This window comes from Caretta caretta, chromosome 25 (assembly GCF_965140235.1).
Source record: "Caretta caretta isolate rCarCar2 chromosome 25, rCarCar1.hap1, whole genome shotgun sequence".
Classification (NCBI taxonomy): domain Eukaryota; kingdom Metazoa; phylum Chordata; order Testudines; family Cheloniidae; genus Caretta; species Caretta caretta.
Genome location: NC_134230.1, coordinates 16,040,196 through 16,067,033, shown reverse-complemented (window position 1 = coordinate 16,067,033; position 26,838 = coordinate 16,040,196). Strand labels below are relative to the sequence as shown.

Here is a 26,838-nt window from a genome sequence, read left to right as displayed (position 1 = left end):
CCCTGTTATCATCAAAGAGGTAGGAGTTGAGAGGTACTTTCCCCCCAGTTTAAAATCAAACCAGGACTCTGTGAAACATTCGAAACACACTTATGTATCTGCCTCAACTCCTCTGGTGTTTGAAATTGGTTTGCCCAGTTTTGTTTGGCCGCTTGCACAGTTAACACTATTTTACGTAAACAACATCACTACACAAGAGGGGCCAGTTTCCCGAACCTGCAATTTCCACTGCAGCCAGGGGGTCAACCTCAGAGTCACAGAAGGGAGGCAGGCTGCAGAACAGATGTTTGGCAACAGCAGCTAACAATGTGAAGAACCTAGTGGGCATGCTCTGTCCCCCGCGTGAACCATTCCACCCAGGAACCAGTGTATTTGGAATCCTATCCGATTTAACCCATATACCCATGGGGGGGAAATGTGTGGGGGGAGGGCACCCAGAACACCTGGAAGGGGGGCACTGGGTGAGTTGCAGAGAGTCCCTGAAAAAGAGAGGGATGGGAGGATGGCACCCAGGGAGCACCTGGGATGTGCAATGACACTGGCTGTGAAGTGTGCCCCCCCAGTTTAAATAAACGAGTGGGAACGTTTAAGGACAGGAGATCACGTTAAACAGATCACATTTTATTGTGAGGCTTGTGCAGACCACAGCTGCAGTGTGCGTGACAATACCAATACATTTCTCTGTCAGGGAAGGGGGTGAATAGCTAGGTCATAAATAAGGGAGGCTATTTCCTGTACCAGATTTGAATCTTCTTCTCCCGCTTGATTTTCTTCTGCAGCTGCAGGATTCCATAGAGCAGTGCTTCGGCGGTAGGTGGGCAGCCTGAGGGAGAGAGGGAGAGCCTGAGAACTGTACGCTCTTCGGGGCCGCATTTGTCCAGCGCCTAGCACGGGGCGGGAGGGTCCTGCTCCATGACTGAAACTCCAAGGTGCTACCTCAGTACACATAATAGACAACAGCCAACCAGCTGCACTGGGTGGGCTAAAGACACCAGCTGACATACAACAGGGTCACTCAGAGAGAGACTGCATAAATGAATACGTTTTAAGGCCAGAAGGGACCCATTAGACCATCTAGTTTGACCTCCAGCATAGCACAGTTCCAGAGAATTTCACCCAATTACCCCTGGATGGAGCCCAATAACTTGACTAAAACATCTCTTCCAGAAAGGCAGCCGGTCTTGTTCTGAAGATGTCCCGTGGCAGTTTATTCCAGGGGGTTTTAATCACCCTCACTGTTAAGTTGGAAATAAGGCATAAGTTTTTCTCTTGCATTAAAAAAAGCAGCCGTCACAGACGAGAGGGCTGTATTTTTACACGTTAGAACAGAGATGCACTTGGAAAAGTTTTATGAATGTCAGAACTGCTTTTCCTTGTAAATAACTTGGTATGTTGACACAGAACATTCCTTCCTTGTGGACTCATGAATACCCCTGTGCCATGCCCAGACTGAACTGGATGCAATCGCCTGTCTAGAAGTTACAAGGATTTGACTTTCTTCCCAATTCCTTGTTTGAACACAATGTAATGAAAGCCTGAAAATGTAAGTGATGCAGTTTAAAATTTAAACAAAAGGCCCTTCAGTAGCAACAGACTGGACTGGAGTCATAACATATTACAGTCACAGTCCAAACTAAAACACAGCGATAGGTTGCTGCAGTTATGTTCCAGCTTGCTGCGCTTAGGGTAACATGCTGTAATCCCACAGAGACAAGCAGAGTTTCTTTTTACCTGGAACGTAGATGTCCACTGGCACAATGCGGTCGCAGCCCCTCACCACGGAGTAGGAGTAGTGGTAGTAACCACCACCATTAGCGCAGCTACAAAAGACGTAAAGGATTCAGTGTCCTCTGAAGTGCAACTCGGGAGCACCAGGCAAGAGTTACACAGAAGGCAAGGCAAGACTTTACCCGTGCATCAGAGATGCCGAGAGAACAGAGCCACACGGCAGTTAAAGCAAAAGACTTTAAAGCCATGGGCAAGTTTCAGACAGTTCAGTGCTGAGTCAATATTGTGGCCATTCAACATGAACATAAAGGGCCGAGCTCTCAAGACACAAGAGCCTAAGTGACACATGCAGATGAATAATTGTGCACCAGTGCATCTCCCCATGGCTTAGGCTCCTGGTTCTGAGAATCTCTGGATGCCCCGGCTGCTTTCCTGACAGACCAGATTCTGAGCAAGGGACTTAAGAATTTCATTCATTTAAAAGAAATCTATGTTCTAAAACTCTCCCGTGTCAGTCACACAACAATAACCCAAACCTGCGGCATGATCTGTGCATACAAATGGGGTTTTAGAAACCAGTCTGGTTAAAATTACTGCTGCTCCTGCTGACGCATGCTGCTCGTTCCGATACACATTCTTAGGGTAGGTCTATACTGCACTCACGGGTGGGACTGCAGCTCATGTAGACACACCCCAGACAGCTTTAATCTAGTTAGCTGGGGTCCTGGAGCAGGGAAGCTGCAGCAGTGCCTGCTTCAGCACAGGCTAGTCCCACAAGTAATTATGCAGGCTCCTGGGCGGGTTTGCGGAGAACACTCTGCAGCCCGTGCAGACATGGCTTCACTGCTCCAGGCCCTGAGCTAGTCAGAGTAAAGCACCCTCAGTATGCCTACAGAAGGCGCAATTACACCCCACGACTGCATACCCTGACTTAACACAGGCAGTGGCAACAGATTTCCTTCCAGCAAATTGTAAGATAATAAGGAAGCCTCTGGCATTTACCTTCCCATGGAGACCACGTAGCGTGGTTCAGGCATCTGGTCATAAACCTGGAGGAGAGAGAGATTTCACAGTGAAACTCCTTTTACATTGGAGTTATAAAGCTGCACTTGCCAACGTGGCCAGAATCCATACCTTCCGAAGGGCTGGGGCCATTTTGTTGGTCAGGGTGCCGGCCACAATCATGACGTCCGCCTGCCGGGGGCTGGCCCGGAACACCACCCCGAAGCGATCCATGTCATAGCGAGGAGCCGCCATGTGCATCATCTCCACTGCACAGCATGCCAGGCCAAAGGTCATTGGCCACAGGGAGCTCTGGGACGGAAGAGATCTAAGTTAGGTTAACAGGACTGGGGTCTGCAGCACTGAGACCCGTGTGGGCCGCTCCAAACGTTTCAAGGGACAGGAAGTCTGGGGGTCGGGGGGGGGGGGGGAGAGATAGCAAAGGTGTTTTACGTTCTGTAGGACGCATGTAGTGCTACAGATGGATGTGGGCTTTGCATGCAAAAGAGAAGGCAAGACCTCTGCCCCACGGTGCTTTACACCTGGGCGTACGCACGCAGCCTTTCAGGATGCCCAAGCTATACCTGCAGCACCACTGAAATGCAGCCTGTTCTGGGACAGACGGGCAGATGCCAGTGCATAACAAATTGTACGAGGGCCTAGGAGAATGGAAAAAAGCAATCCTGGCCAGGACAAAGCCTTATTCTCCAGAGCAGAGACACCTCAGTTTAAGGTGTCATCTGAAGAGTCCCACTGGCTGAACTCAGCGTAGCCACCTCAGATACAGATAGAGACAAGAAAGCAACATTTGCTGGAATATTCAAGGTAGGAGGGAAACCACAGAGGAACAGGGTGACTCTCTCAGCACAATATTTAAGTAAGTTTGTAGCACCTTCAGATTAAGACGTTAGTCCTCTGTCTGAAGCAGAAACCCCCAAACCCCCAGCTCTGGCCAAGGAACATGTGCTATTTCATCGCAGGGCACCAGAGGTTTTGAACTTGATTGCTGCCCTTTCAAAGAGACAGGCTCATCTACCTTCCCGCGAGCACTCCAAAGCCTTTGTTACCCATTCTTGTTTACAGGCCATGGGCGCTCCTGGCCACTCACCCTACGAGCCCAGTTGATTAGGTCATCGAGTTTGGTAACAATATACTCTCCCCGGCTGGTAGGGACGTAGGATTTTTTCTGGACGACGGTAGTGCTCTTTTGCTGGACCTGGGATGGGCTGAGAACAAACAGCATGGACGGCTACACCAGCTTACAATCTATCCGCTTATTAACAGAGTCACTGATTAAGGTGTCTCAGCTCTGAGGGCATTCGATCCCCTGAAGGGCCTGGAATAAGCTCCTCATAGTCAATTCAATACCAGCTGCTGCTGCTGCTAAAGATGGCACAATAGGGCGAGGATAAACTCAGCGGTCACCTTTGGACCAGCCAGTTTAAAAGCCAGAGGAAATCTCACAGTACCACCCCATTCGGGACAATAAAGCATGTCTGGTCTGGGCTGGAAATGCAGGGGATGGTGCAGTTCAGGACAGGGATGCACTGGCAGGCCTGTGCATGGGATCCAGGATTGGAAGAGCAAGTCACAACGAAGGTGCTCTGGTAAGGAGCCGGGGGTGTGGAATAGCCAGGGATACGGCTGGCCAGCTCAGAGGGAAGGACGCACCTGGCTCACATACCAGTGCTGTTTGTCCCCCACTTTCACAAGCACTGGAACTCGTCCCCAAATTAAAGACCAGGATTCCAGTCGATGAAGAGGAGGAGCACAACACATAGAACATTGTGAATATCAGTCATCTGCCTTGTGACGCAGGAGGCTGAAGATGGCGAGGGTTCTGGATCACAGGCTGTATATACTGCATCGCGTTTTGTTTTGGAGAGTTCTAACCGTTAAAAATAGCGCACCAGGCTGAGTGAGCTCTATGCTGTTCAAACAAGCAGACTCCACATTGTGGGGAAAAATCCAGATATCGTGGAATCTGCTGCTCAGGCAGGGAACCTTCACTGGGACCTTCATTACACTCGGGCTACCTGGCAGGCTCATCTCTAGGACCCAACGCCTTGCCATTTAATACTGATTGCTAAGAGGAGAGAGAGAAACTGGGCTTCCTTCGGCCATACACCAGAACAGAACTGTAGCAAACAGACATTCCTTTCCTGTATCACTTGCAATCTCCCACCTGAAGAAGTGACACTCAGCTAAAGAACTTAGATGGTCGCGTGGCGTTACCTGTCAGCATGGCCGGTCGCTGGCGTCTCATGGAGTGACTGAGCGTGGACAGGTGTCACAGTGCTAGGCCTGTAAAAATGAACACAGCTGAACATCACGGTGCAGCAGCAACATTTTGCCAGTTATGTCATCCCTTCCACCCTAGGATCTCACAGTACTTTACGGACACTATCTAATTAAGCCCCTCAGCCCCGTGAAGCATAATACCCCATTTACAGACAGCTAAACGGACAAATGGAGGAAGTAAGCGTTCTGACCAAAGTTTGTGGCAGAGTGAGAACAGAATCGGAGTCCTGACTTCCAGCCCTGCGATCTAACCCCGGGGCAACATTTTCCAGTGACCCTACCATAATCAGACAAGCCAGGCTTGTTTCCCTGAATGTCCATTAAGAACTTGACATTACTGTCTCCATACGAACAGCAACAACCCAAGCAGAGAGCTGTGCAGCTGCATTCAGCGCAAATTCACTCTCACTTGAGGAGAAATACGTTAAAGGAATAGGGCTGTAGAGATGGCAGATTGGAAGGATTCATGAGAAAGGCATGAAGAGGGCTGCAAGCAGCAAAATGATTTAATCCATTTTGCCACCCTCCCCCCACAAGTAAATATCTTCTTTGTGGTTGCTCAACCAACCAGGTGCAACTTACCGCAAAAGAAATATCCCAACCCGGGCCAGGCGAGGAGCTGTGAACAAAAGCCACAGGGCAGTTTACCTTTAACACAGCCAGAATCTCAATGAAAGATGATAATGGTGCTGCACTGCTCTGCCATCTCAGGAGCAGCATTCCACTAAGTCTGCTATTCCTCCCCCAAGGCCCAGAGTGAGAATAATGTGGGGTAGGCAGGGGAGGGAGAGGAGGGATGTCCAAGCCCCAGGTAAGAGATTTAATACTGACCAACCTGCCTCATCATCATCCTCAAATGGGTATAATTCTGCAAGGTTTGGAAAGCTAAGCAGATCTTTCAGTCATAAAACTCTAACCCATTCCCCACAAAGTCACATTCACCCACTAAAATATATTAGCCCTGAAACCAAGCAAAGCAATAAATAAGTAAATGCACACACAGACTGGTGCTTTTTTAAATATCAAGAACAATGCACTTCAAGCAAGCGTTACCGTGCCTCTGTCCAAATCACAAGTGTGATTAAAAGAAAGAGTGCCTACAATTCACTGTCTAGGGCAAAAGTAGGTTAGTGACTTAATGACACCCTTTCAACGGTCCCTTGAAATTGTTAACTACTTATGCTAAACAATCTGTCCCCCCTTGGATTTAGCTGTGACACACTCAGTTAGTTTCCCAGACCTGAAGAAGAGCTCTGTGGAGCTCAAAAACTTGTCTCTCTCCCCGCAACAGAAGTTGGTCCAATAAAAGATATTACCCCACCCGCCTTGTCACTATTCCAAACCGTCACACTGACAGCCCAGCAGCTAGCACTGCATGGGCGGAAGTCAGCAATCTAGTACCCATCTGGGATCGGGACAGCAGCCTAATATTTGGGGACCCGAGCATTTGCCACTCCCCAAATCCAGTTCAGAGCCTGCTGTAGTGAATTTCTTGGTTTGCTCGGCGCCCCGCGGCCTGTTGACCAACAGCCCAGGACTTGCCACCCGTGCGAGCGCGTCAGACAAGCCACCCTGCGCCGTCACAACCCCGCTGCAGGGATTTCGGTGCCCGCACTGCTCCCCAAGAGACCCCAGAGGATCAGGCTGCCAAAATCCACCGGCTGGAGGGAGCGGAGAGTTCCTTTCAAGGCACTTTACAAGAGGATCCTGCCACGGTGTGTCACCCACACACCGAACACGCACAATCCAGACCCCTAAGCTGGGGGGCATAAGGGGGGGTCCTTCCTACTAGAGAGGTTGGGCTGAGCCCACTGGAGAGGGTCCCCCCAGACAAAAGGGGAGCGACCCCCCTTTCCACCTTCTTCAGCCCTAGAAGGGGGGGCTCCCCCATCCCCCGGGTAAGGGGGTGTCCCTGCCTCCTGCCCCCCCACTCACCAGCCAGCGCAGCCATCTTGCCTCCAGCCCTTCAGCCAACCTCTGCCTGGCAGGGGCCGTGCACCCGCCTAAGCCATCCGGCCGGAGCCGGTGCAGCCCCCACACCGCTCCCCGGCAGGCCGGGGAAACGCAGGGAGGCCCTCCAGGTTCCGCCTGCCTGAGGGGTGCGGGTCTGTGTGCGTGAAAGGAGGTAGGTGTGCGTGGGTGTAAGGAGGGGTGTGCGCGTGTTTGTGTGAAAGGAGGGAGGGGTGTGGGTGTGTGTGTGAAAGGGGGTGTGTGTGTGAAAGGAGGGAGGGCTGTGTGTGTGTGTGTGAAAGCAGGTAGGGGTGTGTGTGAAAGGAGGGAGGGGTGTGTGTGTGTGTGTGAAAGCAGATAGGGGTGTGTGTGAAAGGAGGGAGGGGTGTGTGGGTGTGTGTGAAAGGAGGTAGGGGTGTGTGTGAAAGGCTGGCCGTGCAATTATTTGCATGGGGGGGGTGTGCAAAAGGTGAGGCCAGGATACTTGGTGCGGACTCAGACTCGCAACGTGGGATGGCCAAGGGGGCACAAAATACACGTGCTTGGTACTCACTTGTCCCAGACACTTGCACAGTGTTTGTTTGCAGCGCAGACTGGGCACAGGATTGGTAAGGGGGGTGCAAAGGACACCCCCAGCTGCACTGACGTGTGTGTGTGCAAAGAAACATATTCTCCCTCCTTGCGTCGGGGCAGCTCTTGGCTCGCTGCCTCTTCCCTGCCCCACGTAGTGTCCCACACGCGCTCCCGTCCCCTGTCCTTCGGGAAGAGGATTTATTTCCTTTGCACAAGCCCCAGCTCCCCACTCGCAACCTGGGCCGCTCCCTCGCATCCCCCCACACCCAGCCTATCGGGGGGTAAAAAGCAGGTCCGCGTCCCTGGGTGGGCTCGAACCACCAACCTTTCGGTTAACAGCCGAACGCGCTAACCGATTGCGCCACAGAGACCCGGCTGGCAGGACCGTTCCCGCAGCCCCCCACGCGCCGCCTGGCGCTGTGCCGGCCCCAGGGCGGACTTTGTGCAGAACAAGGCGGCGGAAACGATCCCCGGGCGAGCGAGGACGGGAGGGGCTGGAAAAGGGACTGCCTGGCCTGATTCCCTCCCGATTCAGAGCTGTGTTTGCACGGCTACAGCTAATACTCCGCGGGAAAGGAGAAGAAACTTAGTTGTTTTTTACATGTGCAGCGTTGGACGTTCCGATCAGCCGTGCAAAGCAATTCGGGGCTACTTCCAGGGAGGGTGATGCCCTCAGGGGGCCTGGCCATGTGGCCCCTCCTAGTCCTTCCCCTTTGGGGTGAGCCTGATGGGGCCAGGGCCTCGTGCATCCCCTGGGCTTTAGTTTTGCGGGACGTTTGGACGCCTCCCAGAAGTGTGCGGGGGGGGGGGGTGTTTTGTGAAGCCAGGCTGAGATTCTCCTGCAAAGGGAGGAGATGGTCTTGCGACATTGTGAAATCCGCGGGGGGCACCTTCCCAGGAAGGGGGCCTTTGTGCTTGCGGGCGGGCACATCCCCAACACGGGCTGACTTTCGAGACAACTCGCAGACAACTCGCATGGGTGCAGCCAGCCCCAGGACGCTGTCTTAGGTGAGAGGGCCCATTGCAGCGGCTCCAGGTCCTCTTCTTGCAGCCGCATGAGTGTCGGCAACCTCCTCTACCAGGGGGCAGGGCCAATGGCCAGAACCCCAAGCTAGAATTTGATCTGATTTAAAAAAAACAACAACCCTCTGAGGGATTTGTGTTCACCCCCTCACAGTCCTGTGCTTTGCTCACCCGAGGAAGCCCGGATGACTGTCTCTCTTGCATCTTGAAAAGGAGTACTTGCGGCACCTCTTGCATGTGAGCAACCAGCATTTGCAAAGGAGTAAGGGCAGAAATACGGCCTACTTTCTGGGGACATATTTCATATAGATAGCCACATTTTAGACCCCCCTCCACGCACATCCGCTGCAATCTGCCTCTCTTCTCACCCACTTAATGAATCAGTAACAATATCAACCGTGCCGGAGTCATTCTAGAGGGGCAAAGGCGCATCTGCCCTGCATGTTTTCCCTGGACTGGCTTGGCCAGCGTCTTCCTCGGTTGTGTACAGCACTGCAGACTGATGGCTGTCAAATCAAATAAGGGAGGAAGTGGACCTCTGCATACCTTGGCAATGGGCTAACCAAAGCACTCGATCAATACATGAACAAACACACTTTAAAACCCCTTTAATAAAGCCTTAAACATCAATCTTCAATTTCAGGGTAAAGAGGAGAGAAACAGGCCCTCAACCAGCCGAAATAGCTCAGTTGGGAGAGCGTTAGACTGAAGATCTAAAGGTCCCTGGTTCGATCCCGGGTTTCGGCAGATGTTTTCCTTGGTCAGAGGAGGTTAGTTTTAGCAGTTTCCATGTCGCCAGCATCAGCGTTAGGTTCCTGGCTTGTTCAAAGCCCCGCTGGCTTGCGGGGTATTCGCTTACAGCAAATGCAGCCCCCACTGAGCCATCACGTCACCTGCTAAACCCCAATATGTAAGTGGGAGCTAAGAGCCACTGTTGCAAATCTCCCTTTGAACTCCTACCTCTGCAACTAAGCAACTGGCTCAGGTACAGTCCACAGTGCATTTTATTTTTTTAACTAGAGAACCAGACAGGTGGAAGGATTTTACAAAAAATCTCCATACTTTCAAAACCTGTAACAATTAAGTACCTCCCTTTCCCCAGTCTAAATCCCTTAGACCCCCCTCCCTAGAGGGCAGAAGCCCCTAGTCCCACAATTCTGCCACAGGGCAGAAGCCCAGTCCTGTAGGCAGGAATGGGGGGAGTGGGGGGGTGCCCTCCAGGTGCCACACATTAACTGTAAACAAGCCACACCTGCCATAGACACTTATTTTAGATTAAGAGGGGCATATATTGATTGAGTGGACAGATTCCTGAACAGCATGACCACAGTGGGATTTATACAGGTTTGCATACTTTAGATAAAACAGTGCAATGTCCATTCAGATGAGGTTCTTGCAAGGATCAGCATTTTCTCTGAGAAATGTGTCTGATGGATGTAGCAGTAAGATGCTATTCTTCAAAAGTGATATGCAACAGTACAATATTTGGAGCTGCAGCTGGATAAGCAATAGTGCCTCTTCGTTTATTCTCATGCCCTGCAAAATTCTTCCTTTTATTTACAGAGAGTTAAAATTTCATTACCTAAAAGAACAGCTTAACAACTACAAAACATGGAGTCTACACACACAAAATTTAACAGAACTTTCCTCCCTAGGATTTTGTCCATACACTGTTTAAATATGAAGGAATACACCATAGATGCATATCAATGAACTAGTTTAAGGAAGGGGAAAAGTATTTAGGGTGAGGACTTGTTTACATAGGGATATTTATCAACCTAGCTACCCTGATTATAACTCCCCACCTAGACACAGTTCCAGAATAAGTGTCTCTTTTTCTGGTTTAATTTATGTTGCTTTGGAAGTGACAAGCTAAATCCCAAAGAGGGACTCGTTCAGAAGAGCATTCACATTAGAAGTTACAATTATGCCAGTAAGTGTCTCCATGTAGCTTAGCCCTAAAGTACTGAACAAGATTCCATAAGCAGGGTTTCAAAAACGATTAAACTGTGTTGGGACAAAACCCGCAGCTGAGTTATTTGAAGGCCTGTTCTTATTACAGTTCTAAAAGGGTAAATTGCCTTCAACATATACACTAAAGTTATCAAAATGTTATTAAAAATAATACTGTCGGGAGATCTCATAAGGTTCAATTTAGACAAACGCATCACAAATACTTTTGGATGCTTACCCAAAACCCTCCATGGGTGAGAAATAAACACAGGCAGATACAAGTTAAACATTTTTAAAAAAATCACTTCACTCACAGAATATTGGAAGTGCTATTTTTAAACTGTACTGTACACCCAGTGGTGAGCTGGAGCCGGTTTGCACCGGTTCACGCGAACCGGTTGTTGGGTGGGCAAACTGTGGCCCCTGGGCCACATGAGGGACCATCCTTTCCGTCCTGCCTGAGCTCTCAGCCGGGGAAGCTCCCCTGAGAATTTTTACTCACCCAGTGGCACTCTGGGCCTTCGGTGGTGGGTCCTTCACTCGCTCTGGGCCTTTGGTGGCAGGCTCTTCAGTGCCACCGAAGACCCGGAGCGATTGAAGGAACTGGTTCTTCAGCTTCTGGCAGCTCATCACTGTGTACACCCCTATGAAGAACAAGCTACTGACTGAAATTCTTTTTGGTTACTCTGCTTTATTAAAAATTACAATACAGGTCACGGCTTTCTTATATTCACCCAGATGTTATCTTACAAGATAAACAAAATATTTCAACATACATACTGTATCAAATGTCATTTAATGGTATTTGACATACCCATAGTTGGAAGAAAACAACCAAACAAACTTTCAGACAATACAAAAAACTTCCAGCTGCGTTTTGTAACGGAGAGCAATGGGTTACATCTGCTGTATCTGAAGCAGCTAAATTTAAATGAAGCAGAAATAATAAACCTTGGAGAGTTCATGCCTCGTTAGGTACCAGTTTTAGTTGGTATTTAAGAAACTGAAGTCACACTACCATGAAAAGGTAAATACTGCACATAATGGAAAGTAAATATTATTGCATTAGGCAATATCAATCTGAATGTACTGTTATATTAAATACAATATCTTATCATGGGAATTCACAAAGATGGTCTACAGATTTATCTGTACTTTACAGAAATGGTCTCTGCACTTTCTACAACGAGTGGAAAGTATTTATCATCTCAATTTAGTTTACAGATCCAGTTAAGCCTTTGGATACATATGTGCAGCACCCACTGAAGTCAATGACAGCCAAATGTGGATCTGAGTGCAGAATTTGGCCTCAACATACCCATAAAAATAACAGTTTTTTAAAAAAAAAAAGCTATCCAGCCTTTGGTTTCTTGACGATAATGTTTAAATTTTGTTTTTAATATTTTCAAGGCTAAGTTGTGATAGGCACATATTAAAAATGTAAGAAACTTCAACATGATGTACTACTTTAGGACAATCCATTCTTGGTTAACAAAGTGCAATTAGATTAAATATTACTACTAGTTTGTATTTAATAAAAGTCTTATGTTAGGATGCGATTAGAAGAGGAAAGGGGAAAAAATGAACATGGAAAAGAGTGTGATACATATAAATAAAGCATTAGAATTTTTGAGCTTCCTTCTCCTCAGACTGTAATTCAAGAACATGAGATATTAGAATTTCAGCTACTGTGGCATTGTTTGGAAGTCCCATAAACATTATGGCAACATTGATGAAAAGTGCATGTGTGGTTATGGTTTATTTCAGGAGGGGAAATGGGTACCACATTGTGATTTAAACCATTCCCTCTCTCCCCCCTGACTTTAAGAGAGCTACGTCTGGTGTGGCCCATTATCTCTGGGAACAGTGGCTGCAGTAGTTTGTTTGTTTTTTAAATCTCTCTTCTGAGCATGAAGCTTGCACATTTTAAAGAGATAGCACCTAGCCTCAGAAATCTCTATCTATAATTAATGTCTGCCAAAGCAGCTTTCAAGACCTTTGCAGAGTTGAAGGTACATTTATATAACTGGCTTATAATTAAAGGTTTTATACCTTGACACAAAGTGTATATAAATTGCATTATCCCTTTTTCAAAAAGTTTTTGTGAAAAGTAATATGAAAGAACATTTTAGTACAATATCCTTACATCCATTTGTTACATTCATGTTCTTAATACAAGGTCACTAAACCATATAAAGGAGGATGGACTGTCAAGATACAGAGCACTTAGTGTCATTTGAAGAACTATTCAGATGAGTACAATATATATACACGCACAATATCAATATGCCATTTTACATTCCACTTTCTCACAAGGAATTAGATTTGAAAAAAAATTAAGCTACAGCATTTAATTCCATATAAATCAAACTACACCTCAGTTCAGACTGTATACCACACCCCAATCAGAGATTCACACTACAAATAGAATATAAATAGCTAACCTTTTTGATTGGCTCTTCCCAAATTAAGAAGTATTTTGTCAATGAATCCTGATGTCAGCCAGCTTCACTGTAGGCCAGCCAACAGTAATCTGTTTGCAACACACTAATGAATTTATGATACCATGATGTGAGCTGCTTCTAATGCTGGCACAGGCCCAGAAGCATGCAGATTTTATTTTTGAATAGGTTAGACAAAAAATACCAAATGTGCCCCTAGAAACTGTGGTTTCATTAACCTACAATATGCTAAACATGACACTCATTGAATTTATTGCTTCATCTTTCTAAATGAGGTGAAGCTGGTCGTATTATAAAATAATTCTAGTGTGTTGGAATGCCTTCTCTTACACTAAAGTTCAAAGTTGCTCTCTTAACAGAAAGAGAGCTTCTGTGTCTTGGGTTCCATTCATGGGTGGTATTTTTATTTCCCCATAGGTATATAAATTAAAGTAGAGCAAGGACAATCCACCTCTGATAATTTTAGAACAGGAAACCCAGTATATTTAGCAGTAATGAAGCTACCAAAGAACACTTGGCTATATAAAATCCTGTAACTCTACATTTCTATCATCACAGGTTCCTCTGATGGCAGACCTTTGTTTCCAAGATATTCCGAAAGGCTAATCCACCCAAAATTAAATACAAACTACATGATTATGTCAAAAGCCTCACAAAGCATTTGCCATTTATCCTCTTAGATTGTTACTAAATGTACATTTCAAGTAAGGTAGGGTGACGTCAAGCTAACTGACTAGCAATACATCCATAAAAATGTATATTGCATCTTTGTAAAATTAATTTTACAGGGAGTTCAGCATTAGATCACTCAGAGGAAAGCAATGAGCAGTTCCATAGAATAAAGAACAAACTTACAATAAGACATAGAAGTACAACTGCATCTGAAAGAACACCGCACTCTGAAGACTCAGCATATTCACTAAAGAATATTTACATGTTGATAAAAAAGTAAAAATATTTCATTTTATACAAAAAAATTGCTTTCTTCTCCATGATATACATTCAGTGCCAGTGCAGACTTTAAAGCTCCCTACTGCTGTTTCTATACGCTGTCTTCAGGGGCTAGGTCAGTCTTCAGCAGCTCCAGTTTCTTTTTTTCTAGAATTTCTTTGTCAAATATTTCTCTTTCCCTGAAAGAAAAATCCAAACATTGCACTGAACTCCTACATTTAAAAAATAAACTTACTTTCTTCTTTAAAACAAAAACAAAAAAACCCCAACACACACTACTGTCAGTAGGAATATTTCCAACATTTAATCATTTCAGCAGTTGGATAATGAAAGAAGTTATAATTGTAAAGCTAAGTGGGCAAAATACATTTTAAAAATGTAAGCATTTTGGAATATGAATCTGTTATTTATTTTTGAACACCCACAATCTTGGGTCTTCATTTTGTCTAGAAGTTTGCATTTTCACCATAACAAAAACATCTAAACTAGTTTTTAAAATCAAAAACTGAATACAGTAGAACCTCAGAGTTACAAACACCGCAGGAATGGAGATTGTTCGTAACTCTGAAACGTTCATAGCTCTGAACAAAATGTTATGGTTGCTCTTTCAAAATGTTTACAAATGAACATTGACTTAATACAGCTTTGAAACTTTACTGTGCAGAAGAACAATGCTGCTTTTAACCACCTTAATTTAAATGAAACAAGCACAGAAACAGTTTCCTTACCTTGTCAATTTTTTTTTTTTTTTTAATTTTCCCCTTTATTTTTCTAGTAGTTTACATTTAACAGTATCTGCTTTCCACGCCCCCTCCCCATCTCTGCTGCTGCCTGATTGCGTACTTCCGGTTCCAAATGAGGTGTGTGGTTGACTGGTCAGCTCATAATTCTGAGGTCCTACTGTACATGCACTAAGAGAAACTAACGGAGTCTCCATTTCCTCTTCATCTTCAAATTATTCCTTTGTATATGTCACAACTGTGCTATATAAACAATGACTAGTATTATGCAAAAAGAAAAGGAGGACTTGTGGCACCTTAGAGACTAACCAATTTATTTGAGCATAAGCTTTCGTGAGCTACAGCTCACTTCATCAGATGCATACTGTGGAAACTGCAGAAGACATTATATACACAGAGACCATGAAACAATACCTCCTCCTACCCCACTCTCCTGCTGGTAACAGACCATCCAAAGTGACCACTCTCTTTACAATGTGTATGAAAATCAAGGTGGGCCATTTCCAGCACAAATCCAGGTTTTCTCATGCCGCCCCCCCAAACACACAAACTCCCCACTCTCCTGCTGGTAATAGCTCATCCAAACTGACCACCCTCCTTACAATGTGTATGATAATCAAGGTGGGCCATTTCCAGCATAAATCCAAGTTTAACCAGAATGTCGGGGGGGGGGGGGGGGAGGGGAATAGGAAAAAACAAGGGGAAATAGGCTACCTTGAATAATGACTTAGCCACTCCCAGTCTCTATTTAAGCCTAAATTAATAGTATCCAATTTGCAAATAAATTCCAATTCAGCAGTTTCTCACTGGAGTCTGGATTTGAAGTTTTTTTGTTTTAAGATAGCGACCTTCATGTCTGTAATTGCATGACCAGAGAGATTGAAGTGTTCTCCGACTGGTTTATGAATTTTATGTTATAATTATAATGTTATAATACTCACCAACAACCACATACCACACAACAGAACCACTAACCCAGGAACCTATCCTTGCAACAAAGCCCATTGCCAACTGTGCCCACATATCTATTCAGGGGACACTATCACAGGGCCTAATAACATCAGCCACACTATCAGAGGCTCGTTCACCTGCACATCCACCAATGTGATATATGCCATGTGCCAGCAATGCCCCTCTGCCATGTACATTGGTCAAACTGGACAGTCTCTACGTAAAAGAATAAATGGACACAAATCAGATGTCAAGAATTATAACATTCATAAACCAGTCGGAGAACACTTCAATCTCTCTGGTCACGCAATCACAGACATGAAGGTCGCTATCTTAAAACAAAAAAACTTCAAATCCAGACTCCAGCGAGAAACTGCTGAATTGGAATTCATTTGCAAATTGGATACTATTAATTTAGGCTTAAATAGAGACTGGGAGTGGCTAGGTCATTATGCAAGGTAGCCTATTTCCCCTTGTTTTTTCCTACCCCGCCCCCAGACGTTCTGGTTAAACTTGGATTTATGCTGGAAATGGCCCACCTTGATTATCATACACATTGTAAGGAGAGTGGTTTTGTTCAATATCTCCATAAATGATCTGGAGGATGGTGTGGATTGCACTCTCAGCAAATTTGCAGATGATACTAAACTGGGAAGAGTGGTAGATACGCTGGAGGGGAGGGATAGGATACAGAAGGACCTAGACAAATTGGAGGATTGGGCCAAAAGAAATCTGATGAGGTTCAATAAGGATAAGTGCAGGGTCCTGCACTTAGGACGGAAGAACCCAATGCACAGCTACAGACTAGGGACCGAATGGCTAGGCAGCAGTTCTGCGGAAAAGGACCTAGGGGTGACAGTGGACGAGAAGCTGGATATGAGTCAGCAGTGTGCCCTTGTTGCCAAGAAGGCCAATGGCATTTTGGGATGTATAAGTAGGGGCATAGCGAGCAGATCGAGGGACGTGATCGTTCCCCTCTATTCGACATTGGTGAGGCCTCATCTGGAGTACTGTGTCCAGTTTTGGGCCCCACACTTCAAGAAGGATGTGGATAAATTGGAGAGAGTCCAGCGAAGGGCAACAAAAATGATTAGGGGTCTGGAACACATGAGTTATGAGGAGAGGCTGAGGGAGCTGGGATTGTTTAGCCTGCAGAAGAGAAGAATGAGGGGGGATTTGATAGCTGCTTTCAACTACCTGAAAGGGGGTTCCAAAGAGGATGGCTCTAGACTGTTCTCAATGGTAGCAGATGACAGAACGAGGAGTAATGGTCTCAAGTTGCAGTGGGGGAGGTTTAGATTGGATATTAGGAAAAACTTTTTCACTAAGAGGGTGGTGAAACACTGGAATGCGTTACCTAGGGAGGTGGTAGAATCTCCTTCCTTAGAGGTTTTTAAGGTCAGGCTTGACAAAGCCCTGGCTGGGATGATTTAACTGGGAATTGGTCCTGCTTCGAGCATGGGGTTGGACTAGATGACCTTCTGGGGTCCCTTCCAACCCTGATATTCTATGATTCTATGATTCTGCAGTTTCCACAGTATGCATCCAATGAAGTGAGCTGTAGCTCACGAAAGCTTATGCTCAAATAAATTGGTTAGTCTCTAAGGTGCCACAAGTACTCCTTTTCTTTTTGCGAATACAGACTAACATGGCTGTTACTCTGAAACCTAGTATTATGCAGTAATCTTCTATGCACCAATTTAATTGAGTTTAGTTACTGTTGCTCAATATTTTACAATGGCTTCCATATCAGCCCCAAGGTAACCCTCAGATTAGGATTTTAGTAGTCTGATTTCTTCCTTTGTGTGTGACCCATTACAAGAGTAATATACTTGCCAGCATTTAGACTTCACAGCATGTATGTTTCAAATTCCTATCTTCTTTTAAAAGCTTAGGCCAGATTCTCTCCTGCAACAATATATTTCTCATGTACTGAGTGTAAGCATGCACTATAGAGCCTGTTATGGCTACCTATTACTTAAGCGGTCATAAACTCAACTGAAATTAGAGCAGCCTATGGGCTGCTCTAACTTCAGATAGAGGGATATGGTCCCTAAAGTCCCACATACCAGGAGAGAATTGGCCTGGGGAGACTCCATTCTATCCCCTCTCCATGCCACCCCAAACTCACTTCCTCCCCTGATATGCCCCCTTATGCCAGGAGGAGGCTGGCAAAGGCACACTCCACCAGCATTATGCGAGTTAAGAATTCCCCTCTACCAACAGAATTCACAACTGGGCAGCTGCAGCCACATAACACCCTCTGAGTGCCACTCATGCAGCACAAAGGGGACTGAACTGGAGCAGAGACTCTAGCCTTTTTTTTTTTTTTTTTTTTTAAAGTAAGATGAAAAGCCAAATGCTAAGTTTTTTAAGGAGTTACAATTTCTGACAAGTTTCCATGTTGGAATAGTCAACTCTTGCTTTAAATATGAATATACAGTAATATCGTTGCAAAAGCTGAGGGACGGCTGGAAAAGCCCACTTTTGTGACGATTTTACTGATTGAGAAAACGAGGTAAAACCTAACGAGTCTTATTTCCTTATGAACTGGAAGTTGGGGCTCTATGCTGATTTTTGTATGCAAAGATGGGTGAGAATCAGGCTAATTTCTGGGCAAAAAGTCTGACAAGTAAAATTCTGGTGATTACAATAACTACCATACCTTTTGCTGACAGATGGTCCCTTTATGTACTTTTCCTCTGCTTTCTTGTAGTCTATATCATCCACAGCAGAAATTGCATAAATGATTGCCTGTAAGCACAGAGTTTATTGATACTAGTGAAAAATTAAAGTTTAAATTATATGCACAATAATCTGAAAACAGCAACTGAAATGGTCTCAGCAGATGAACAAAATTCTGGAAAAAGGTTTTACCTAATTTTGTAAAGTTCGCTCATCGTGCTTTTAGAGAAAGAAAGAGTGTGTATTTAAAGATATGAAATTCAGGAACAACTTTTCCTGTAACCCACTTGGAAGGATCTTTTTGCAGCCACAAGAGCTGGAAGTTTAAATTTTGTTTTAAAAGAAATTTTAGTTTCTATAGAAGTTGGAAAAGATCCTTACAAGGATTTTTCATTTCTTTTTATAAGCTACATGACAGAAGTATTTAGAGTTTAGGAAAAGTTGTTTGTGTAATTTTCTAAAAATGCACAGATTGGAATAAGAAGAGCATTTCAGAAAGGCAAATTATAATTAGCATACTGTGAGAAGCAGCCATCTTCCCTAAAAGTAACATTGTGACACCAGAAATACATGAGCCTAGAGAGATATTGTATAGTGCTCTTATTCTACATTAAGGCAATTTTTGACAAACCATTACTGTTTGATATTTAAACTGGTGCTTACATAAGAATAAGTCAAGCTGGACAACTGTTTATAAATTGAGACAGAGCTGCCGTTATGCTGGTGTGCATACTCACTTTTCAACAAGATAACACCAGCAGGAGGTGCATAATGCTAATTTGGAACTTTATTTTCAAAGAGTATTTAAAAACATATACATGTTTGCTTTCAGATTGCTGTGCTGAACCAAATGGACACTTTTGACTTCCCAAGGCTGAGCCACATACACATGGTTTAACAATAAATACATAAATATAATAAAATAAATAATAATAATAAAGGGTCCAGCTTTTAATCTTAAAAAGAAAAGGAGTACTTGTGGCACCTTAGAGACTAACCAATTTATTTGAGCATAAGCTTTCATGGGTGACAGCTCACTTCATCGGATGCATTCAGTGATGAAAGCTTATGCTCAAATAAATTGGTTAGTTTCTAAGGTGCCACAAGTACTCCTTTTCTTTTTGCGAATACAGTCTAACACAGCTGCTACTCTGAAACCTTTTAATCTTAGTTGCCTAAATCCAGAGTTAGGCACTTAATCTGAAGAACCCAAGATTAAAAACTGGGCCCATGAATTTTAACTTGTCTTGCTCAAATGTCACTCAATAACTGGAGAACATTCAGCAAGTCTCTGAACCAAGGTCAAACAGTAAATATGTTCACTTACTTCAGGCAAAAGGACATCCAAAATAAATTTTATTCTATCACCATTTTTTACATCCAGCTTCCTGGTATCTATTTCATGACAGACTTCTTGCAAATAATTCACCACGAGGTCCAACTGCTCTTCATCCTCAAGGTAGGTCTCACAGGTCATATACTGACTTGAATTCAGAAATTCTCTCAGCCACCTGGACTGCTTTTTGCTTTTCAAAATAGCCAAAAGATGCTCCTCTGCCCCCTTTGTCTTCACTATGAAGTCAACTATCTTTAAATTGGCTTTGTCTCTGGCGGCCCTCATTCTATCAGGAAGAACTTTCTTGGAGGGTTTGATAGGTGTAGTTTCTGACAAAGAGTCTTCAAGGTCTTCCTCTGCTACGATTGGGAAGGTCATTTGTATTTTACCGTGATTAACTTCTTTTCTAACTGGATAGCCTGAAAGAAAGGCCAGACTTAAAGTAAGTGCATCCAAATACATTGCAGATAAGAAACATAAAATGTTTTTGATTCAGAAAGAGAAACCTTTACTATGCCAGAAAAGAAACTAAAGAATTGAAATTTGGATAGAAGTGGTTTTGAAATGTATTTGTTCTCAGAACATAGGAGTTCCCATGCTGAAGTGGGCCACTGGTTGCTCTAATGTGGCATCAGGTCTTCATCGGCAGCCAATGTCTGATTGACAACGAATGAAGGCACCCCATAATGCACACTACTATTTGTGCAATTCTGGATGACAGTGAGATTGGGCCGAGTGAAGTTAAAAAAAAAAAAAAAATCAAACAGGAAAAATTCCTGCCTAGCGCTTATACCCATCAGTTTATTCCTTGAGGAGTGACAACAGAGGTCTTCTCTAACTATGAAGTATCTTGTGTATTAAATTCATGATCATTTGCTGGTGTATAGTACTGAACACACTCAGTGAGATACAGATAAGGAGTCTTGCCTCAAAATGCTTTCTGTCCAAAAGACAGACAGCTGATCAGAGGCACTGCAAGAACCCTGAAGGAATTAACTTACATTTTATCTCCATCCTGGTCATTACAGTAGTAGATTTGACCAACTCACCAAATACCTTGTAATACGGCATGTTTAGGACAGAGTCTGTTCAAGTGAGGACAGGATTACCAAGGGATAGAGGTGGAAGAAAAATGCAGCCAGGTTGTTAGCTATATGTAATTTTACAGAGTCTATTAAAAACAGGCTAAATTATGCCAGTCATTACATCTGGTCTAAAACGAGCCATGCCCAGGAAAATAAGCCAGTGCACAGAAGACGTGGCATTTTGCTGGAAAGCAGCACAGTCGACAGGACAGCCGCAGCAGCTGAGGAGGAAAGAAGAACGATTGGCGCCATGCCAGCGGCAGAAATGAAGAGTGTCCAGGAAACGAGAAGAGAACTTATCACCCAGAACTGTAGGCAGGCCTAGGAACAGAAACCTCTCCTAAAAGAGGCCAACAGCCATCTTTGGCATGAGTCAGGCAGCACCTCCACCTTAATCTGTATATCAAATAACACGATGCGTACACCTCTCATTGTCATCTGCAGGCATAGTGCATCCCTCTTTTCCATATCATGCTATAGTCCGCGTTTGGGACTGTTTGCAGGAAAAGATCAGTTTTGACAAGTTTCAAAAAACAGATTGTTTTGCGGTCAAAATGATTTTTTGTTTTGAAATTTAAGTTAATTTATAGGAAAAATAAAGGTCAAAATCAAAATGTTTTGATTTCCCTTCTGATTTTACTCCCCCACCCCCAATTTTCAGTTTTCCAAAACGTTTAAGATTTATGTTTTGTCCCAATTCAAGATGGGAAAGTTTTCAAAATCTTAAAAATTCTTAAAGGACAGGAAAACTGTTTCCTGCCCAATTTGACATCGAATGCCTCCCCTCCCCCCGAATGCTTCTCTTGATCCCACTTTCTAACATCCCAACTCAATGCTTTGAAGTCTTGATACTTTCTCTGTATCCTGAATAGTTGGAGTGCTGGGCCCTGCTTAAGCCTGATCCTCACTTCCTTATTTTGGCAGCAGAATGGGACCAACCCTCAGCTCACCCATTTTTTATACCTGTTCTCCCTTCCAGCTCACTGTGAAGACACAAGCACTATCTATAAACACATGGTGCTGGTACCTTGCCAACCATTCACACTGTGTCAAATAAGGGAAAGCTCCCCAGGTCTTAGCAAGTGTCTTGAGGAAAAAAAAACAAAACAGTAGTATGGATTTCACCCTGCCCCATCTCTTTCTCTGGGGGCTGCACTGATGGGAGGAGATGAAGGCAACTAGGTATTTCTGATCTGACAATATGAAACAACTGTTATTTGTTTGCATGAGCACGGAAAAACATGTGCTATAAAAACTAAGATATTTTCATTGCCAAAATTAAAAGGCAAGTTAACAGCAAAATTTTTAGGCATCCCTGAAGTATGTTGTCAGAAAAACTCAGTTACGGAGTTGGAAATCCTAACTGCAAGCATTTGGTAGACTAATATGTAGGAAGCTATCTACACTGGCTGACATGGACAGGAGGAAAAAACTCAGCCTCACCATGGAAATACTTACTGATGTCATCAGCACAGTATTCCAAGAAGGATCCTGTAAAAGAACGACAACCTGAAAAAAAACAAACAAACAAAAAAAACCTTTTATCAACCCAATTAGAATCTCTGAAAACAAAAATGTTTGAGATTTTCTACGCAAAGACTGCACCTGAAGAAACTTTACAGCTTTTAGGCAAATATCCTAAATTTAAGGTGCTATAATCAAGACACGATTCAACCATTAAAATACCTTAGTGCAACAGGCATGCAGAGTGAAAATTTTAAAACAGAGAAGCCACTTAAAGATGTCCTGCACAGATAAAGTGCCAATATTTATCAGGTGAACATTTCCAAGCTATGAAGGGTATTCAGCACATTATCTAAACACCACATTGCCCATAATTCAGCACCTTTCAACTGAGCATTTCAAAGCCTAAATATTGACCTGTTTGAAGGTGTGGCCCAAGGGTCTAATGCCAGAACCGACAGCCAGGAACACCCGAGTTCCAATCCCAATTTGTAGGGCACCTCTTTCGGCCATGAGCATGTCACTTGCCTCAGCTTCTTCCTCATCCATCAGATGGGAAAACCTACTTTTTAAAGAGGCGTTCTGAAGATCTGTCAGTCTCTAATGGACTGTGTAAATATTGATTATTTTTTCAGCTTCCCTAGCATCCAGCCCACAGCAGGTGGCCCCGTGAAGCCCACAATGCACGGTGCTATAAAATTAGAGCGACCACAGAACCCCTTGCACAGCTAACTCGTAACTGCGGTGCGGGAGCAGAACAGGAATATGGTTTTTGTCTTTGAACATTTTCTCTTGCAGACTTTATATAATATATAAACTAGAAAACCAGGTGTATACGTTTCTTCTGAGGATTCAAAGCACATTGAAAATATTGATTAATGAAGACTCAGCATCCAATGAGGTATAATTATCACATAGGTGGGAAAACCGAGGCACAAAAAGGAAGAGTTAACTTCAGCCTGCAATAAATCCCAGGTCTCAAGTCTTCTACTCTACCACAATGTCCTGTAAGTATAAAGGCCTCAGCTACACTGGATCTAAAGAAAGACAATATTGTGATAGATATATACTAGAATGGACATGGTTGACAGCCTTGACCCATTTGCTTACCTACTCTAATTCTGTAGTCAGCAATCAATTCAATGCACCACTCAATTTCCTGGCTGTAGTCCTCTTTGGCCTTGTCCTACAATAAAAAAAAGTTAACAGGTTGGATTTAAACAGGTTGGATTTAAACTGAATAATTTTCTCTCTCTCGACCAATCAAAAAATAATGCAGGGATGTTTTGTCAGTGTTTTTCTGCAACAGAGTAATGTGTCCATTTGCCATCATAAAATGAATAAGTCTTGCTTATGAAATTGCTTGTTTCTATTTCCAAGGGGAGAAATGGTTCCCAAGTTTTTGGACTGCATTATAGAGGAATCTGAAGATTTCTTAAGGCTTGCAGAAGTGCAAGCTAACTTTGGCTGAGTTTTGATCTCTGCCATCCTGCAATTAACACAGAAGTAATTAGATTTTTAAATGAGTAGGGTTCCACACATTACTCAGATTTGAACACCTGCCCCATTTAGGGTTACTGTTGGAAGCTGGTGAACACTCAAAACAAGTCATCTTCTGGGAGTCCAGTCACACTGGGAAGTTGGCTGTAGAATGCATTCTGTTTGACAGCCCAGACAGAATGGTTGTAGGAGCCTGAGCACTCTTCCCCCTCACAAAGAGCAAGTTTCAGAGTAACAGCCGTGTTAGTCTGTATTCGCAAAAAGAAAAGGAGTACTTGTGGCACCTTAGAGACTAACCAATTTATTTGAGCATGAGCTTTCGTGAGCTACAGCTCGCTTCATCAGATGCATACTGTGGAAAAGTATGCATCCGATGAAGTGAGCTGTAGCTCACGAAGGCTTATGCTCAAATAAATTGGTTAGTCTCTAAGGTGCCACAAGTACTCCTTTTCTTTTTACAAAGAGCAAGGTTTACTTTATACACTCCAAACCAGCCAACTACATTAACTGACTGACAGAAAATAGCATCCACATCTCCCTGTTTCGCAGAATGTATACAACACCCACAATTCGGTCCATTGGTTGGTCTCCAGCCTTGTAAACATACATTCCTTCCCCACTTGCTTGTAGCTGCAGGTTTCCCTCTGCCAGAGCTCACAGGTGAACTGGGATATCTATTCTAGGTCAAAGGGCATTTGAAGCTCATCTTACTCAGCATCAGCTGGGAGAGAGCATGGCTTGCAGTTCCAGTGCAGAGGGATTAATTTTGTCTATTACATAGTGTAACAGCCATTTGATCCATATGGCTGTGAGCTTTATCAGTAAATATAATCCAATAATTTTATCCCTTTAAAATGGTTAAAATACATTTCAGAAATCTGTAAGCTTTCAATGTAGACTAAAAAGAGTACATGCTATTATGAACCCATTTCAAGGATATAGAAAACCATACTGAAATCAATGCACTTTGTATACTAGTACACAATCCACAAATACACACATGCTAGAAGACACTAAGAAAAACATTTATAGTGAATATAATAAAAGAAAAGGGTATGCATCCGATGAAGTGAGCTGTAGCTCACGAAAGCTCGTGCTCAAATAAATTGGTTAGTCTCTAAGGTGCCACAAGTACTCCTTTTCTTTTTGCGAATACAGACTAACACGGCTGTTACTCTGAAACCAGTGTATATAATGTAGCTCATCTTACATGTTAGACATTTATGAGAGAACTCAGTCCTCACTGAATAAATACAAAATATTAAGTACTTTTAAAATACTAAAAACCTGAAGACAATCCAAATACAAATTTTTTGAGAAAGTAATTTGGAGAGTCTTTTGGATTATTTGCCTATGGATTCCTTCTGGTCTTGGCAATGCTTTTGGCACTTGTCTTTTTAAGGTTTGATTTGAATTTTGAAAACCTAAAACTAATTTCAATGAAAATGCAAATGCTCAGGAACAGAAGCAATGCACTGTGCTGCTGTAACAAGCTGGAACTTCAGGTCTGTCTCACAAGTATGCTCTAGTTGGGCAAAAATTTATGTACCTACTAACGGAGCATTTATGACTTACCAAACTACCACCCATTTAGACAGATTCAAGCAGAAACTCCTTTAGGCCTGGTCTATGCTAGGAAACTAACCAGTTGTAAACAATATCTCTAAGTAGTACTGAAGTGAGTTTAACTCCCAGTGTAGAAAGGACAACACTGTTTTCAGCACTGTTACAGAAATTGTGAAGCTTTCTGTAATGCGTGCTGAATGTGGTTTTGTCCTAAGACGACAGTTAAAGGAAGCCAGTTGCTGACTGTTGTTAGCTATGGATTACCTTACAAGTACAGGCACTTAGAGAGCTGTGAGCTTGGAAGCAGTAAGTCAAAAAAACCAGTTCTAGAGACTGTCCGAGGTATCCACCCTCCAATGCACCCTCCATTTTGAAAGATGTATCATCCCTTGAATACCTACATTCAATTACTTTGTTCAAGATTACATTCCAGCTGGAAAAGGTTATATGAACAATAGATTTGAAAAAAAGGCAAGATATATTTGCATGAAATTGTATTATGGAATAAAGAACCAATTAAGGCCAATAAGTAGGGATTCTGTTTTAAGGTAATGATATCATATACTGAAGAAAAACGTGAAGTCTGCTTCTTATTACTGTACTTACTATTAGCTTCTGCTTTTCTTTACAGTCAAAGTGCTTTAGATTTCTGAGACCTATAGAGAAACTTCATGGGGAAAAAAAAAAAGAGGAACACAGTTAGTGCATACAGACAAGCTTAGATTCTCACCCCACATCCCTCCGAATTCTACATCTTTCTGCAGGTTAGGTTCCATAACTAGTTTAAGAATAGAATTTGTACTAGTTTTAATTCTTATGAGCTACCAGTTCATATTCAGGGAACTGTTTGATACTAAACTGGGTAAGGCACAAGACAACAGAACAACAGATTCAGGAGTGACATTGATGAGCTTTGAGGGAAACTATGTCCAGTGGTCTTCGGCTACAGAGATAAAGATGGCCACATGAAGACTGAAGTGCAAGTTTAAAGTTGCTTTGCAGACTTACGCTAACCCATAAGGACAGTGTTACGAATTATACCTGATAGGACACGCACACAACTGCTGCGAATTAGACCTGGTAGGACACACACACAAATGCTACAAATTACACCTGGTAGGTCACACACAGTTGAATCTAGGCTGAGGCACATAAAGTCCACAACTGCAGAGTTTCCAAAAAACACCAAGTTTATTACGCTCGAGCATGGTGCCCCCCTGCTAGCCAGGTGGGGACCCTGAATACAGATTATACATAGGTTATATACCTCTTAGCAAAGCATGTTGCCCTTGTGCATCGGAAACATTAGCCAATAAACAAACCCTTTTCTTATCTACCACCTATCCCTGCTTGGTGCATTCCTCGTGCTAAACTAGTATGTTAATTACACAGCATGGTCCTAAAGCGATGCATCAGTAACTTTTATTATCAGGATGGGAGGCCTCACATCAAAGGCCAGGAGACAGGGAGTTAGAGACAGACAAAGAACAGATACCGGGAGTCAAGGCAGGCTGGAGACAAGGAGGAGGATTTTCACAGGAATGCAGTATCAAAGAAACACTCCTCCT

General features: G+C 43.7%; 2 protein-coding genes and 2 non-coding genes across 9 annotated transcripts in view; 1 reads left to right on the top strand and 3 right to left on the bottom strand.

Annotated features, from left to right (window-relative positions):
* Nucleotides 1-600: 600 nt before the first annotated feature.
* NDUFS7 (NADH:ubiquinone oxidoreductase core subunit S7) lies at nucleotides 601-7,088 on the bottom strand. Its single transcript, XM_048831285.2, has 8 exons — nucleotides 6,967-7,088; nucleotides 5,614-5,650; nucleotides 4,966-5,034; nucleotides 3,839-3,956; nucleotides 2,863-3,042; nucleotides 2,731-2,777; nucleotides 1,732-1,820; nucleotides 601-823 (listed from the first exon to the last, which is right to left on the bottom strand). Exons 1-8 carry the CDS (start codon nucleotides 6,980-6,982, stop codon nucleotides 726-728), a joined length of 654 nt encoding a protein of 217 aa, XP_048687242.1. The 5' UTR covers nucleotides 6,983-7,088; the 3' UTR covers nucleotides 601-725.
* A 763-nt stretch (nucleotides 7,089-7,851) lies between these two features.
* On the bottom strand, nucleotides 7,852-7,925 carry TRNAN-GUU (transfer RNA asparagine (anticodon GUU)). Its single transcript has one exon. It is a non-coding gene; the product is annotated as a tRNA-Asn (tRNA).
* Nucleotides 7,926-9,251: 1,326 nt separating this feature from the next.
* TRNAF-GAA (transfer RNA phenylalanine (anticodon GAA)) lies at nucleotides 9,252-9,324 on the top strand. Its single transcript has one exon. It is a non-coding gene; the product is annotated as a tRNA-Phe (tRNA).
* Nucleotides 9,325-11,201: 1,877 nt separating this feature from the next.
* PWWP3A (PWWP domain containing 3A, DNA repair factor) overlaps nucleotides 11,202-26,838 on the bottom strand; it is a 31,080-nt gene continuing 15,443 nt past the window's right edge. For 5 of the 6 annotated variants that reach the window (XM_048830796.2, XM_048830793.2, XM_048830791.2 and 2 more), the window contains exons 9-14: nucleotides 25,877-25,937; nucleotides 23,315-23,390; nucleotides 22,199-22,249; nucleotides 19,647-20,074; nucleotides 18,300-18,388; nucleotides 11,202-14,122 (exon numbers count right to left, since the gene is read on the bottom strand). In XM_048830796.2, the coding sequence (XP_048686753.2) occupies nucleotides 14,035-14,122; nucleotides 18,300-18,388; nucleotides 19,647-20,074; nucleotides 22,199-22,249; nucleotides 23,315-23,390; nucleotides 25,877-25,937 (793 nt within the window). In that variant the 3' untranslated portion in view covers nucleotides 11,202-14,034. Of the gene's footprint in view, nucleotides 14,123-17,470; nucleotides 17,543-18,299; nucleotides 18,389-19,646; nucleotides 20,075-22,198; nucleotides 22,250-23,314; nucleotides 23,391-25,876; nucleotides 25,938-26,838 lie in introns of all 6 variants that reach the window. The other variant, XM_075123352.1, reaches the window with a different exon arrangement.